General features: G+C 43.1%; 1 protein-coding gene across 13 annotated transcripts in view; it reads left to right on the top strand.

Annotated features, from left to right (window-relative positions):
* Positions 1-16,859, top strand: part of ccdc77 (coiled-coil domain containing 77) — a 140,246-nt gene that overhangs the window by 50,250 nt on the left and 73,137 nt on the right. Inside the window, exon 1 of one of the 13 annotated variants that reach the window (XM_066719453.1) lies at positions 9,201-9,389. The exons of 11 other annotated variants lie outside the window; for them this stretch is intronic. In XM_066719453.1, the coding sequence (XP_066575550.1) occupies positions 9,321-9,389 (69 nt within the window). In that variant the 5' untranslated portion in view covers positions 9,201-9,320. Of the gene's footprint in view, positions 1-9,200; positions 9,390-10,847; positions 11,004-16,859 lie in introns of those variants that run through there. One more of the 13 variants, XM_066719456.1, reaches the window with a different exon arrangement.

Below are 16,859 nucleotides of genomic sequence, written 5' to 3'. Positions count from 1 at the left end.
ATATGGTGAAGGATGACTCATTATTATTATTATTATTATTATTATTATTATTATTTCTTGGCAGACACCCTTATCCAGGGTGACTTACAACTCATCTGACCATATCACTTTTTTCTCTGTAGACCAGTGCCTATGGTTTTTGCACCACAGAACTCTCAAATGTGCGTTTGTCTTTGTAATCACATGTTTATGCACTGCAACCCTACTATAATATCCCTCTCTGTGTAGTTCTCAATGGATTGTTCTTGCTGACACAGTCTGCATTGACATTCTCAGTCACCTGGGAAAGAGTTGCTCTTCTGTTTTTCCTTACATATCACAGTAATGATCATCGAATGTGTGCTTTCGACCAAAATTTCCAACCCTATTTACTGATGTCTTTCACATAGATCTCAATGCAGATATAACTTTAGTCACTGTTCCTATTGAAACACTAGCCAGTTGAGCAGTCTTTGGGACTGAAGCTCCTGCCATTCATGCCCCAATAATGACCCCTCTTTCAGAGTCACTTAGATCCTTTCCTCCTGCCATCTTGATCCAAATCGAGGTCAATTGGGCCTGCTCAGCAATTTTATACATGCCATAGATCATGATAGGATGTTAATTGCTTAATTGTATCATGCAGTACACCTGTTTGGAGGCATGTGTATTTGTTATGTTCCTCCACTCATTTATTCAAATTTTTCCTTTAATTTGTCACCTGTCTGTGTGTGTATATACACTCACCTAAAGGATTATTAGGAACACCATACTAATACTGTGTTTGACCCCCTTTCGCCTTCAGAACTGCCTTAATTCTACGTGGCATTGATTCAACAAGGTGCTGAAAGCATTCTTTAGAAATGTTGGCCCATATTGATAGGATAGCATCTTGCAGTTGATGGAGATTTGTGGGATGCACATCCAGGGCACGAAGCTCCCGTTCCACCACATCCCAAAGATGCTCTATTGGGTTGAGATCTGGTGACTGTGGGGGCCAGTTTAGTACAGTGAACTCATTGTCATGTTCAAGAAACCAATTTGAAATGATTCGACCTTTGTGACATGGTGCATTATCCTGCTGGAAGTAGCCATCAGAGGATGGGTACATGGTGGTCATAAAGGGATGGACATGGTCAGAAACAATGCTCAGGTAGGCCGTGGCATTTAAACGATGCCCAATTGGCACTAAGGGGCCTAAAGTGTGCCAAGAAAACATCCCCCACACCATTACACCACCACCACCAGCCTGCACAGTGGTAACAAGGCATGATGGATCCATGTTCTCATTCTGTTTACGCCAAATTCTGACTCTACCATCTGAATGTCTCAACAGAAATCGAGACTCATCAGACCAGGCAACATTTTTCCAGTCTTCAACTTTCCAATTTTGGTGAGCTTCTGCTATTGTAGCCCATCCGCCTCAAGGTTGTACGTGTTGTGGCTTCACAAATGCTTTGCTGCATACCTCGGTTGTAACGAGTGGTTATTTCAGTCAAAGTTGCTCTTCTATCAGCTTGAATCAGTCGGCCCATTCTCCTCTGACCTCTAGCATCAACAAGGCATTTTCGCCCACAGGACTGCCACACACTGGATGTTTTTCCCTTTTCACACCATTCTTTGTAAACCCTAGAAATGGTTGTGCGTGAAAATCCCAGTAACTGAGCAGATTGTGAAATACTCAGACCGGCCCGTCTGGCACCAACAACCATGCCACGCTCAAAATTGCTTAAATCACCTTTCTTTCCCATTCAGACATTTAGTTTGGAGTTCAGGAGATTGTCTTGACCAGGACCACACCCCTAAATGCATTGAAGCAACTGCCATGTGATTGGTTGGTTAGATAATTGCATTAATGAGAAATTGAACAGGTGTTCCTAATAATCCTTTAGGTGAGTATATATATTCAATGACTAAAGATGTACCAGCAACTACAGATGTCATTAGAACTACTGTACAGCCAATTCACCACCACAAACATCATAATTAGGCTAAAAAGAAAAAGTCGCACACCAAAACCTTGTTAACATTTAAACACACAGAGCTGGAAGTAAATGAAAATATAATTTTACATTACATTTTAAAATCATGAGTTAGTTCCTAATTAATTTGGCTTACTGGTTATTTATGTTATGTAGTTTTAATCTGTCAGTTGGCTTCATCTGCAAATCAGACAACAATACAAATTCACAGCTCCCCAGGCAGGACACAGTGGAGGTAAACACCAGAGCGAAGGAAACAGTGGCTGGGTTTATGTTTTATTTTGTCTTTTTAATTACAAATGCTGAGGAGGGTTTATAAAAAAATAATAATCTGGTCCCAAGTTATATCCAGTCTCTCCACACAAAACAAGGAAACAAACACTGTTCCGCCCACGATCTTGTCAGGACCCAATCGACATTGGCGCACGGATTGTGAGAGGCTCACTCTGCAGGGCGAGGGTGTTTAGAGACCGTGCAATTCCTCTAGCTGATTGATGCTCTCTATGAAAGATATCGATTCTCATCTGAGGGAATTCAGTATCTTTGCCTGCTTCTAGGGCCAGACGTCTCTAATGCCTCTCACCAGAGTAATGCCCTCACTGTTGAACAGACAGTGTGCCTTGCTTTGTGATATTTTGCCAAATATCTTTGACACTTCATGTATTCCATCGGTGATGCTGAACATCAGGAATACTGTCTGCCATGCAGTTCTCAAAGTGGGACTTGCTCTCACTAAACTGCTGGATGCATTTGTTGTGTTCCCTGGCCATTTAAGCCTTCTACAGATCAAAGAGGCTTTTTATGCGATTGCAGGTAATTCGCAATATAAAAATACTTGGTCTATTTTTAATATGCATAGGCTGGGCCTATATACAGAACACCTTTTATCATCGGAATACCGAGGGTGATTGGTGCGATTGACTGTACGCATATCCCCATTAGAGCGCCCCTGGGAGAACATGAGGGGGATTATGTAAATAGGAAGTCATTTCACAGCATCAGTGTTCAGGTATTTCATACCGTATTTGATCTGACATGTAGGCTAGTCTACATTATTTTGTCCTTAAAACTTCTACTTATATTTAAGACAATTAAAGACACATTAGGTGGTGAACCACAACCAAGAGTGGATTCCAAAAATATCCCGACATTTTCACTATCTCTGCCCAAGTTCTTTCTGTTTGCTGTGAACACATAAATAGGCTATTATAAGTGTAGGCTATACACCCCATCTGTACTGTGTATTAATGATGAGTATTATTAATACACACCACTTGACAGAATATTTTTATATTTCATCCTGACTTGTTGCCAGGTGCGCTTTCCACTGGGGTTGCAGCTGAAAAGATTGTTAACATGAAGTTATTCTGAACACAATAGCATCCAATTCATACAGGTAGCCCTACAGCCTAGGTGCTTTAGGGAGTAGATCTTAATTCAACAGTGAGTAACGGGTCAATTTCAGAGATGTAGCCCATGTGTAGGCTATAATTGAATTATCCTAATTGTTTTCACATATTTAGATAGACTATTTTACATTTCTGTAAAAGCCGGACACAAAAAGGAAGAGAGTCTCGGGTTCCGGTGGTGTCCGGGTTTTATTGGGGTTCACAGGGGACAAAACAAAGGGAATAAAACAAGTAAAGCAAAACAAAAACGTCCACACAAAATAGGGGGCTCCGGGCAGTTATGGTTGCAAGTCTCAGTCTTCCTTCTTGCCCGTTAGCTGCCCCTGTCGGGGAGGGAGAGGAATTAAATAGACAAGGCACAGCTGCCGCTGATGTCACAGTCACCTCGGTGCTCATTGCCCGCAGCCGTGAGTCCGCAGCCTGTTAGCGAGGGAGCAGACAACACAGCTGTGGCACATGAGCACCTCATCAGTGGATGCCAGCAGCAGCCGTGCCGTGACAGACAGCGGCCTGTCACACACCCCCACCCTAGAAAAGGACCGCCCGACAGGAGGAACCGGGAGAGAGAAGGGACAGGGGAAGCGGAGGGAAAGGGGCGGGAGAGGAAGTCCACATTGAGGTGCTGAGGGTCGGGGCGGTGACGCACTCTGAAGTTGAAGTCCTGCAGGGCGAGGTACCAGCGGGTGATGCGGTGGTTGGAGTCCTTCATGCAGTGCAGCCACTGCAGGGGGGCATGGTCCGTCTCCAGGGTGAAGGGGCACCCCAGGAGGTAGTAGCGGAGTCACTCCTTCTCGATTGTGCTATACTTACGCTCCTGGGGCGAGTTTTTTACTTAGATAAACGATCAGATGTTCCTGACCGCCCACACTCCAACTTCCGAGGCATCGGTCTGGAGAATAAAGTGAAGAGAGAAGTCAGGGCATTTCAATACAGGGTGTTGGCAAAGGCAGTCCTTAATTGCCGTGAAAGCCACCTGGCACTGATCCGTCCACTGGACCGTATCTGGAGCACCTTTTCGTGTCAGTTCGGTCAGGGGGTAAGCCAGGGTGGCAAACTCCAGTAAAAACCGGCGATAATACCTGGCAAACCCCAAGAACTGCCGAACTTCCTTTGTGGACTTAGGAGGTGGACAAGAGGCGATAGCGGTTCTTTGTCAACGACTGGCCGTCCCTGTCCCCCTCCTAAGAGGTACCCCAGATACTTGGTCTCCCTCCTCCCAACTGAGCACTTGCCCGGGTTTGCCATGGGCCCCGCCTGCTGAAGGGACAGCACAGCTGCGACCTGGACGAGGTGGCTATTCCAGTCCTTACTGAAAATCACCACATCATCCAAGTATGCAGAGGCATATTATTGGTGGGGTCAGAGCACACAGTCCATAAGCCATTGGAAAGTGGCCGGGGCTCCGTGCAGCCCAAAAGCCCAAAAGTGTGGAACTGGTACAAACCCCAAGGAGTGGAGAAAGCGGTTTTCTCTCGGGTCCAGCAACTCGTCCACACGGGGCATCGGATAGGCATCAAACCTAGACACTGCATTGAGCTCCCTATAATCAACACAGACTCTAGTGATGCCGTCAGGCTTTGGCACCAAGACTATAGGGCTACAGCACTCAGACTGTGATTTCTCTATGACTCCCAGCTCCAATATCTTCTGCACTTCTTCATTGACAGCCTGCTTTTTGTAATATGGGGTGTGATAGGGTTTGACACGCACGTGGTGTCCAGTGCCGTGTGGATGTGGTGTTCAATGATAGGTGTGAGCCTGGGTCAGTGAGAAAAGACATGCTGGAAGCGGCGCAATAAAGAGCAAACCTGCTGTTTCTGGGAGTTTGTTAAATTGGGATCAATGCAAACCTCAGAAACAGCAGGTTCAGACTCTTTATTGTGGGAGGAACTGGGAGCACATAATGCTTCCTCCTCTCGCCACTTTTTCAGCATGTTGAGATGGTATATCTGCTTTTCTCTCCGAAGATCTGGGCGACACACCTCATAATTGACATCCCCTAAGCGGCGTGTGACCACAAAGTGTCCCTGCCACTTAGCCAGCAGTTTAGATGTTGAAGTTGGGAGTAACACGATCATAACCGGGCTCCCCTGTTGCACAAGCGCTGTTGTCGCTCCTGGGCCTGTAAGAGATTAGACTGTGCAAGTTTCCCCAGTGCCGATAGCCGATCTCTCAGGTCCGGGACGTGCTGTACCATAGAGGTCCGGGAGGGGGTGGTAGCCTCCCATTCCCCCTTTATTAAATCGAGGATGTCCCTTGGCCGCCTCCTGTATAGCAGCTCGAAGGGAGAGAAGCCGGTGGATGCCTGGGGCACCTCGTGTACAGCGAACAGCAGGGGCGGCAATAATTTGTCCCAGTCCCGAGCGTCTGTGCTCACAAACTTACAGATCATGTTTTTGAGTGTTTTATTAAAGCGCTCCACTAGGCCGTCTGTCTGGGGATGATAGATTGAGGTCCTGATGGACTTTATCCCCAGCAGCCTACAGAGGTCTCGCATCACGCGTGACATGAAGGGAGTGCCCTGATCTGTCAGGATTTCCTTTGGGATCCCCATCCGAGTGAAGACCTTATACAGCTCCTCGGAGATCCTAGTCGCTGACATTGTCCGTAGAGGAATTGCCTCCGGGTACCGAGTGGCATAATCCACTACGACCAGCACAAATCGATACTCCGTGGAGCTTTTCTCTAATGGACCGATCAAATCCATCCCAATGAGCTCAAATGGTATCTCCACGAGAGGCAGCGGCACCAGCGGAGCCCGCGGTACCGCACTGGCATTGGTCTTCTGGCACTCTGGACAGGCAGCACACCACCTTTCTACCTCCTTTTTGATGCCTGGCCAGAAGAAACAGTCTGTTATCCGGCTTAAGGTCTTGTCACGACCTAGGTGATCCGCCATAGGTACTTTGTGTGCAGAGAGAAACACAAAGCGCTTGTGCAAACGCGGTACCAGCAATTGTTTTGTGAATGTGTCCCCCCCTCGGTTTTTGGTTACCCTATATAATAAATCTTTGTCAATATGGAACTGGGGATACGAGCCCGCCCTCTGTGCGTTCACTATGCGACCGTGCACAACTGCGACCTGGTCATATAACCGACCCAGGGCATCATCCCGGGACTGGTCCTGGGTGAAATCGGAAACCCGGGAGTAGACGGGATCCGGGGCTGCGCTAGAGGTGTCGGCCCTCCTGGTGGAGGAAGACGAGAGCTGGTGAGTCCCAGAACTCGTTCCCTCCCCCGGCTCCGACAGAGTACTGTTGGCTGCTGCGCGACTGGGGTCGAAGGGAAGGCTGTCCCCGCCCCGCTCATCGCCGGCAGCCACTAAGAGTGATCGGCCGCCCGAGCCATGTCCCAACTGTGCCCCAGCCAAATCAGACAACGAGAGCCTAGGAACATTGATATTGGACAGAAATTCAGACCAATCCCGCCCTAGGACCACCGGGAATGGCAAACGAGGGGCGAGCCCCACGTTCATCTTATAAGTTTCCCCACCAATCATCATATTTACCTGGACTGTGGGGTACCAGTGTATGTCCCTGTGAATACACAGTATAGCTACTTTAGTGCCTCGGCTGCTAGGCCATCCTGGACCAGTGTCTTGCTACAGCCGGAATCCAGGAGGGCCTTGACTTCACGTCCCCCGATTCTTACCGGTACCGTGAAGTATTTTGCTGAACCGGGGTGAGCGGAGGGGCGAGCAGCACAAACAACAGAGCGATTCATTTTCGCCAGCTGGCACTCTGCCGGGCGATGTCCAGGCTGCCCGCAAAGCCAGCATGTCACCGTGGCTGTTCCAGGCGAACACACACTACCTGGAGAGAACGAAAAGGACAGGACTAAGGAGACATGTTTAATTTTGGGACGGGCCAGGAAAGAAGGGAAAGCGGGTCGGGGAGAGACCGGTTTAGGAGCTGGGGTTTCCAGGGGCTTCGGGAGGTGGCATCGTCCCGGGGAGCAAGGTGGTTCTCTGCCAGCCTGGTGGCCTCCTCCAGGTCTTCGGGTTGGTGGGCTTACACCCACTCTGCGGAGGGACGTGGGAGATGGCAGATGAACTGCTCCAGGGCTCGAGTGCTCGTCCAGCTTGAGCCAGCGGTTCAACTGGGTTCGAACCGGAGGCTTCGGAGCTTTCGGCACTGACCATCCGATGTCAGGCAGACCCAGTCCAGGACACCGTCCTTCAGCCTCTTGTAGTCAAGGGCATCCTCTGGATGGAGTGCTTGGGCGGCGGACTGCGCCTTCCCGGTTAACAGGGGAGTCAGGCGTACCGCCCACTCTGACTCTGGCCAGCCGCAACACTGGGTGGTGCGCTCAAAGATGGTAAGGAAAGCCTCTGGATCGTCCTCTGAAGTTGCTGGACCAGCGCATCCAGGGTGTGTTGTTGCTGAGCCTGCAGCTGCACCACTGCGGCCAGCAAGCGTTCCACGGAAGCTGCCTCCATAGCCGTCCCTCCACGCACCAGGTTGGTCCTCAGTGAGAGTGTACCGCAGAGCTTCCCCACATTGGCCACCAAATGTAAAAGCCAGACACAAAAAGGAAGAGAGTCTTGTGTTCCAGTGGTGTCCGGGTTTTATTGGGATTCACAGGGGACAAAACAAAGGGGGTAAAACAAGCAAAGCAAAACAAAAACGTCCACACAAAATAGGGGGCTCTGGGCAGTTATGGTTGCAAATCTCAGTCCTCCTTCTTGCCAGTTAGCTGCCCCCGTCGGGGAGGGAGAGGAATTAAATAGACAAGGCACAGCTGCCGCTGACGTCACAGTTGCCTCAGTGCTCATTGCCCGCAGCCTGTTAGCGAGAGAGCGGAACACAGCTGTGGCACATGAGCACCTCATCAGCGGACGCCAGCAGCAGCCGTGCCGTGACAGACAGCGGCCTGTCACAGTGTCCTTACATCTCAATCATATTATACATAAAAGAAGAATCCGTAAGACAAAATAGAGAACATATGACAAGAATACTGTACTGACGAATTAACTGTCGGCATTGCGCTGCCAAGCCTACCTGGCTTTGTTGGCCGCCACGATGTTAGATTTAGCCGCTAACCTTTCTTTAAACCCCTCATATCCTGACATTATCAGCTGCATTGTTCCGGGGACAGTCCAGTGCACAGACATGCGCACAAACTGAGCCTGCGGTACCAGACGTGCCCCTTTCACGGGAATGCACACTGCCATGATGTTAGCCGACACGGAGCGCTCGGGCAGCGGACTGCGCCTTCCCGCTTAACAGCACCGGGTGGTGCGCTCAAAGTTGGTAAGGAAAGCCTCTGGATCGTCCTCTGAAGTTAACACCGAGTCAACTAACCAACATCTTAACAACCGTCGTAGTAACGTTTAATACCAATTTAGGCAATCATAGTTTATCAACCCTGACTTTCCTTGATAACCCCGAGTTAAATCTGAGTAGGTTAAACTCCCTTCGTAGTACACCCCTCTGGTTTCTCCTTCTCCTTCTCCTTCTCCTTCTCCTTCTCCTTCTCTCTCTCTCTCTCTCTCTCTCTCTCTCCCCCCAAACAAATCTCCCCTTAAATGGTGTAGCGGGGGAAGCGCATCAATTACATCTGTGCTGTCTGATTAACCGCCCCTTGATGACTCACACCTGCAGCTGAGTTCCCAGTTCTCTCCTAATTAAGGGAGGCTGATTCTCGGGTGAGTGCTTGCTCTGGTCTCATCCAGCACTCCCCATAAGCTCCCCCTAGTGGCTGATCTGTGAGCTGGACCACAACGCCTGCAAGATAAACCCAGTGGATCTACACATCTCTGTGTTCAGCATAAAGCCCTCCCACATAGTGTAGAGCCAATCACAACTCACATTCAACGCAGAACTCACTTCCACGTGTTGTCACAATCAAGAATAGAAGCCTGTCTACAAACAATACTGACTACAGGTTGGTAGTCATGTTACAATTTTTGGTAGTTCAAGAGTATGACTGAGCCAAGGTTACAATTCGGATGATGATGACCTCTGCCGTACTGGATTATTATTACCGGAGAGAAAACTGCAAAGCCAGTTATAGCGCTGTAAGTAAACAGGGTTACTACATTTTGATGCGGGATAGTGAGTTATAAGAATTCAGTGAGGGAAATACGGGTGTTTGTGTGTCTGGTGTTGTAACCGTGACAACTCGTTTTGTCACATACTGTTGGAAATATACCTGAACAAGATCTAGCAAATGCTCTAATGAATGCTACTCAATACATATTTGCGCTCCACTATAAAAAAGTAAGGCTTTTTGTGCTAGGCCATCTGTACTTAAATAAGGACCTCAAACTAATTACTGGAGATGTTATTGATGAATTCGGGTGTCACAAAATAACCCTTGCATTCACCTAGAAACTCCAGGAACTAAAGTCAGCTGCAGTACAGGCCTGGCAGAGCATCACCAGGGAAGAAATCCAGCATCTGGTGATGTCTATGGGTTCCAGACTTCAGGCAGTCATTGACTGCAAAGGATTTGCAGCCAAGTATTGAAACGCACAATTTTATAAATGATTATGTTAGTTTGTCCAATTACTTTTGAGCACCTAAAATTGGGGGGACCCCATATAAAAATGGGTGTAATTCCTACACTATTCACCGAATTTGGATGTAACTACTATCAAATTAAAGATGAAATTCTACACTCAAAGCACATCTTAATTGTTTCCTTTTAAATCCATTGTGGTGGTGTACAGAACCAAAAAGTGTGATCATATGTATAAATCACCTTCAACTGTGAGTATATTGTTGGAATCAACAGTAATAAAGTACTACAATGCATATTTTTAATTTACTATAATGGAAATCTGATATAGCCTACACTTAATCGAATAACATTAGGCTAGGCCAGGGGTGCGCAACCTGCAGCCTATGGGCCACATGTGGCCCAAAGTGCATCTGCTTGTGGCCTACAACCACTCCCCCAACCCCAACTCCTTATTTTGTATCAACATGCTACACCCTTATTACATTGTTGATATGTATGTATTACATTATATTACTATTTTTTAATTAAAATGTAGCATTTGTGGCTTGTAATTGAGGCAAAATTGAGGCACTTATTTGACACCCTGACTGATTAATTTAGGTTGTTCCCCCCAGGGATAGGCTATAGTCATTTTAAGGATACTGGTTTTTTTTAACAAACAAACTATGTGTTTTAAAAATGTTTTCATGTAACATTTGGAGTTATAATATTCTAGTACTAATAATAAAAATTTGAACAACAATAAACTGCTATTTTGTTTATCCGCTTCTATATGTTACTTTATAGGCACTGTACTTCCGGCCCCACACAATATGGCCATTGCATTTGAAACGCTCCTCAGAGCTTAGTATCTATGGCTGTATTCGAAACCATATACTATCATACTACACGTACTACACAGCAACATTTCAACATTACTGCAATGTTGGTCTGTAGTACGCGTAATATGGGTAGTATGCGGTTTCGACTACAGCCCGTGTCTCTGCCAATGCCAGTGAAAAACGCAGAATTCCCACAATGCAACCCGCCACCGTGCACGGAAGTATAATTGTAACCGTCTGCCTGGGCAACACTTTCAATGAGAAGATAAAGAAGCTCGTTTGTTTAACTTTAGAGCAACGGACAAGTTGTTGGAGACTGAACGAGACCATTACTATAACGTTTACAGGTATGACCATCTTTGATACAGGATATGCTTTATCATATGAAGGTAGTTTAATGAATACATGTTTTTTTCGAATTAATTTTAGTAGGTTTCTGTTTGTTAAACGACAGCGGGTTTAACAATACGTTTGATAAAGTCTTTATAGGTAATGGCTATCAAACTTCTTACACAAAATCACAGTCCTACCAAATTTTTGAACTTCTTACAAAATTTGTCATTTGCTTGTGTTATATTTAATTTGATAGTATTTAGCTTGCCTTTCTTAAGAAATCGGGCTAATGGATTACAATTACTGCTTTACTTACTTACATCGCCATAGTGATAATTTTAAATTTAGGTCATTTATTTTATTTAAAAACTTGGAGTTGCAAGTAAATATATTGTTTTGTTCGTTTACATATCTCGGTATCCTGTAAAATGTGTACAGACATTAGAATTGAAGGGGTGTCCTGGAAATAAGATGTAAATCGGACAATCGGTTGTGTTTTTAAATATTTATCCAAAATCAAAAATGTCGTCGTATGTATAAAATGTGTGAAGAGAATAAGCTATAACCGAATTATCTATATATTATCGTGAAGATGTGTAAGTGTATTAAGGCTAATACTCTTTCCTGAAACCCTTTGTAAACTAGTATGAGTTGCCTGATGGGAGAGTCAAAATGGCTTAACGTAGAAAAAAAGCATAACGTAGCTTAATGTGCTTTAAACATTTTTTCTTTTCTAACTTTGTAGGTTTACATTTGGGCACTTCTTAATGCTACCAATAAACTATGGAGACATTTAAGTAACATTAACAATATGATAACGACGTTAAGCCCTTCATATAATACACTTAATGTGAATATCGCTCAATGTGGAAGTGCTTAACGTGGTTTACTATACCTAAAACGTAACCGTTTGTGCCCAAACTGTATAAATGACATGGCTAGCACCACCCAGGCTGGTGCACAAAAGATTGGATGTTTAAAATGAATTTAATCGCATACTATTCTTGTTAAGCCCTATTGCAGCCAAGGTGAATTGCGCTTAACATTGAATGCGTGGAAATAGCTTAATGTGGTTTACTGTACTTAAAACGTAACCATGTGTGCCCAAGCTGCATAAATAACTAGATTAACACCATCCAACCTGGTACACAAAAGATTGGATGTTTAAAATGTTTTTAAATGCATAATCGTCTTGTTAAGCCCTATTGTAACCAAGGTGAATAGCGCTTAATGTGCACTCAAAAAATAATTTGTTGGATTTACTTAATCCAGTTATGTCAACAATTTCCACTAAACTTGAGTTGTGTTAGATATAATTTTAATAACATTATTAAGATGGCAATAACTGACTTATGTGCAAACAACATGACTGTATTAGGCAATTCCAACATTATCTGGTCAACTTGGATTTAATTAATAGGCCAGTGTCCAGTTAACTAAACTGACACAAATTCAACAAAATGCTGTTTTTCTTTTGCTTTACTTAACGGTGTTTATTAAAGCCAACATAAAGATATTTAATTATACCGACTAAACCCACTTAGGTAAATGTGACTTAACTGTTGGGCCTCCATTACTAAACTTTATTTAGTAAGACTAACTAAACTGTACTGTGTAGTTCCAACTTAACTGACTTAAATAAGTGTGGCAAGCACTGGATTTTGTTTTACTTAACTGGTTTTCATTGTTATAATAGTAGTCATTTTAAGCTGACTTACTAAACCTGATTGAGTCAACAGTTTTCACACTGTGTATAAGTAAATTCAAATCATGCTTTGGTTCTGTGAAAAAGTTACTTTATTACCAATGAAACACAGTATAGCACTTGGTCAGCTGCCTGAGTTTAAAATAATGTAAATTTTAAATAATCACCTTATCAATCAACCTTCTTCTTCACAATGTATTACAGTGTTCATAAAAGAGTAAATAAACAGAAAATGTGGCCTAATTCACTGTTACCTCACTCAACCATCATCTGGACTGTCACAAATATTTAAAACCTTAAACCTTGAACTTGTTTGACTCTAAAAATGGTACACATATGATTAACAGTTTCAATTAACTCCTAGAACTGATCTGAGAGAGCATTTGTCATCATCTATAGCTTTTTTTTATGTCACAGTTTCCAAATTAAAATGTTTAATGGTATTCTTTTGAATTAAATTTAAGAATACACAAATTGATTAGATAGCAATTATTTAACCTTGTATATAAAAAATATATACGTTTTTGTCTAACACTGGATATAAAAAAAAAGCCCAATTAACCAAAAAATCTAATGGAAACTTACAGGACCTTGCACAAAGCCAACATTGAGAAGCTTTCAAATAGTGGGCAGAATGAAAATGATTGATTGAAATCAGTATTAAAATCTGAATACATTTTCTATTACAAGAAAACTGTAAAATGACATATTTAATAACTAATAGTCTTGTTCTTCTGCTTACCCTAATTTGAAGTTATCTTCATTGCAATGTAGGAAATACTTCAAAATGAAATCAATAATAAAGTTTTTTTCCTTCCTGCCACTTCAGCAGTAAAAAAAATAAATAAAAATCCTTCAGTGTACAGAGTTTTGTTAAATTGACAATATAAAATACAAATAGAAAGATTCCAGGAGTGCACCACATTTAGCTAGAATGGATATTTTCAAAACAGTGCTACATTTAAATCAACATATCATGCTAATATATCACTTAATTAACAACTTAAAATTCACGCATGTAAATTTGGTGCCTGTGACTCTTGACCCTTGCTCCGTGCTCTCGCACGATCTCCGTATGTCACTCAACACTCTCGATGCATCTCTTCTTGCCATCTCTGTCACTTTCTCCATTTCAAACTGTTCAGACACCTCTCTCGTAGTGCAAAGTCTTGTCTAGATTGTTCCTTCAAACAGTTTGTTTTTTAGCACTTGAGCCTTTGTTGAGAGGTGGTTGCCATCCAGTTCCATCACAAGGTTTTGTAGGACTTCAAATGTGTACTTGGGTGAATCTCACAATCTTGGTTTCAAAGATTTCAAACTTGAAAATTTTCATATATCAACTAATTTCCTTTTTAGGCTTTAATAACAAGGTCTGAAGTGTTTGTGAGTGTTAATTTAAAAACATTTACTGATTATGTTCAAAAAGGTGTTACATTTTTTCCAAAACAAGTCCTTAAAAATCTCATTACCGCAACGGTCTGAAAACATCAAGACTATTAGGAAAGCTAATACATTTTCACATTTTTTTCAAATTGATTATTAACAGTCATGCACAGTTACTTGAAACTCTGAAATAATATATATATATATTTAAATTTATATTTTTATTTGATTTTGACTGATTTCTCTCATTACTGCAGCACCTTCCGCAATCAACAACCTAATTTTTTTGATATTTCATTGAAACTTGACATATTTTCAAAATGACGTGGCAAACCTGAAAGAATATAACGTATAGATTCTGCACATGCATTTAACATTAAATGAACACATGTTGCGGTAATGATGCATAGGTTTCAGAAATGAGGTTGATGATTTTGGTAATGATAATAAGTGTATTAAGACTGAGGTATGGTTAAAAACATTATAAAATTTAATGTAGACCATAAATGAGATAATATTGGCACAATCATGGATTCAAGTTCAATCAATTTCATTTTGCAGTGCTTCAAAAGTACATAACATACATAGGCTTAAAACAGAGAACACACAAAAACACATACAACAGCATTAGAACAGTGCTAAACAGTGCAACATTAGAACATATGCTAAAAACACGTAAACCATTTTACCACGGCACTGAAAAATTACTGACCACCTAGGGCAAATACCACAGAGCAGATGTGTATAATTTGTGCACAGCTAGAATATCTTGTCAATCCCCCTTCCAATTCCACATTTGTTTGTGTATTTTGCCCAGATCTCAGGCAACACACACAAGTGTCGAGCTGAGGATGTGGCAGGTTGTGGCTCTGGGATGATGGCTTTTCTCCCTCAAATCTGATGGATGGAATGAAAAATGTGTTCGCTCCAATACAACTCATAGTATCGACCTCGTATTAGAACATAAGAACATTAGAAAGTTTACAAACGCTTCTACCACATTGCTGGGGAGTTTGTTCCAGATTGTGACTACTCTGTGTAAAGAAGTGTCTCCTGTTTTCCGTTTTGAATGCCTTGAAGCCCAATTTCCATTTGTGTCCCCGGGTGCGTGCGTCCCTTTCGATTTTTAGCAACGCACTCCTCAAATAGCCGCCTGCGGTGCTTTTTCAAGTGCTGGTGGAGGTTTGTTGTATTCCCACGTGTTGTGGCAACAATTCCACGACAGCTCTTACAAATTACCTTTTTTTTGTTCGGTGTCTGTCACTTCGAAGCTGAAATAATCCCATATTACCGAAGTGCTGTTTTTCTTTGGTATTAATTCGCCTAATGATCGATCTGACTTTGCAGACGCCATAATCCCACTCCACCGTGCTTTCCCATCTGTTTTTTAATGCTGGGCGTTCACGCAGTTGGCTAGGGCAGTGCTGATTTGGGGAGAATGGAGGTGCGCTCACTCAATTGGTTAGTAAGACTGCCACACAAAGAGGGCAGTCATGCTTTTGCTCTGGGACAGACTCGCTGCATATTTTTCATATCGTATCCACAACGCAACGTTTCAAATCTCAAAAGGGAATCGGTGGTGGGCTCTGGGATAGTTATCAAACTTGTCAAATTTGCAGATACTAAAATAGGTGGCTCAGCAGATCTCAGCAGCACAGGTTATTCAAAGGGACTTTGTACGCTGGTACATATTGTAACACCAAAATACACAAAAATAGCACTGAAGTTCTGCTCACTTGCCGTTATTAACAAGATTGATTTTAAAAAACTGAGAAGAGCCAATCCAGGCTCAAAATTAGGAAGATTGGCAATATGATACCAAATAGGGCTGTGCAATTTGGGGAAAATATCCAATTGTGATTTTTCTGACCGATATTGTGATTGCAATTTGAGTCAAGCTTCAGCTCTATATTCTCAATAGTGTGCAGCACACACTCCAAATTAGAGTATAGCTGTAGACCCCTACACTACCTTGTAGTCTAGCAGATGAAGTGTGCCTTTCTATCCAATAGATTGTTAGCTTCTTGCTGCTAAAGTGCAGTCAGTGCTGCCTACAGAATGCATTCTAATTCAAGAAAAAGAACTGAAAAGATATTTACTGATTCCAACATGTATTACTTTTTTTAAAATATCCAGTAATTAAACACTCACTTTTCTCTAGTGCAAACAATTTCCAGTAAGAACAAATACAATGACCTTACCTTTCTGTAAACAAGCTCTTCTGACTTTGAAATAAGGTAGGTCTAGCTTATTTTGACAAAAAGCAAAATATTCACAATCAACTAAAACTGTCAGGACAGATAACCAGCATTTAAAATATTGCACAGCACACATTCAAGTACAATTACTTGTTAACATTTTCTTCACACAGTAAAGGCTGCCAGTAAGTGGCATTACAAAATAAAGTTCAGAACAAATCTTGACTCCAACCGAAGTCTTACAATCACTTGCTGAAACCCCCCAAACCTCCTACGGTCTACAGGGAAGTTGCCGTTTACAGACAGCGGGTCTTCATTGATAAAGTGCACAGTGAGACTCGGACACAGTTGCTTGACCACAAGTCTGCTGTTGTGGGGTAATATTGCACGTGTTTCAATTCCTGTCAAATTTATTCCTGCATTCAATGCATAGATCTGCGGGATTGCAATTTGGCTAATATGTGCGACAGGGAATTGTACATCTCCTGTCCAGCGGTGGGATTGAAGTTTTTAAACCCCTCTTTGGTCACTGCATTAAAAGGCACTATTGCCCCGTTTCCACTTGCTAAGCGTCCGGACGCGTC

The sequence above is a fragment of the Amia ocellicauda genome, chromosome 12 (genome assembly GCF_036373705.1).
Source record: "Amia ocellicauda isolate fAmiCal2 chromosome 12, fAmiCal2.hap1, whole genome shotgun sequence".
Lineage (NCBI taxonomy): Eukaryota > Metazoa > Chordata > Actinopteri > Amiiformes > Amiidae > Amia > Amia ocellicauda.
This window is presented reverse-complemented; position numbering and strand designations above follow the sequence as displayed.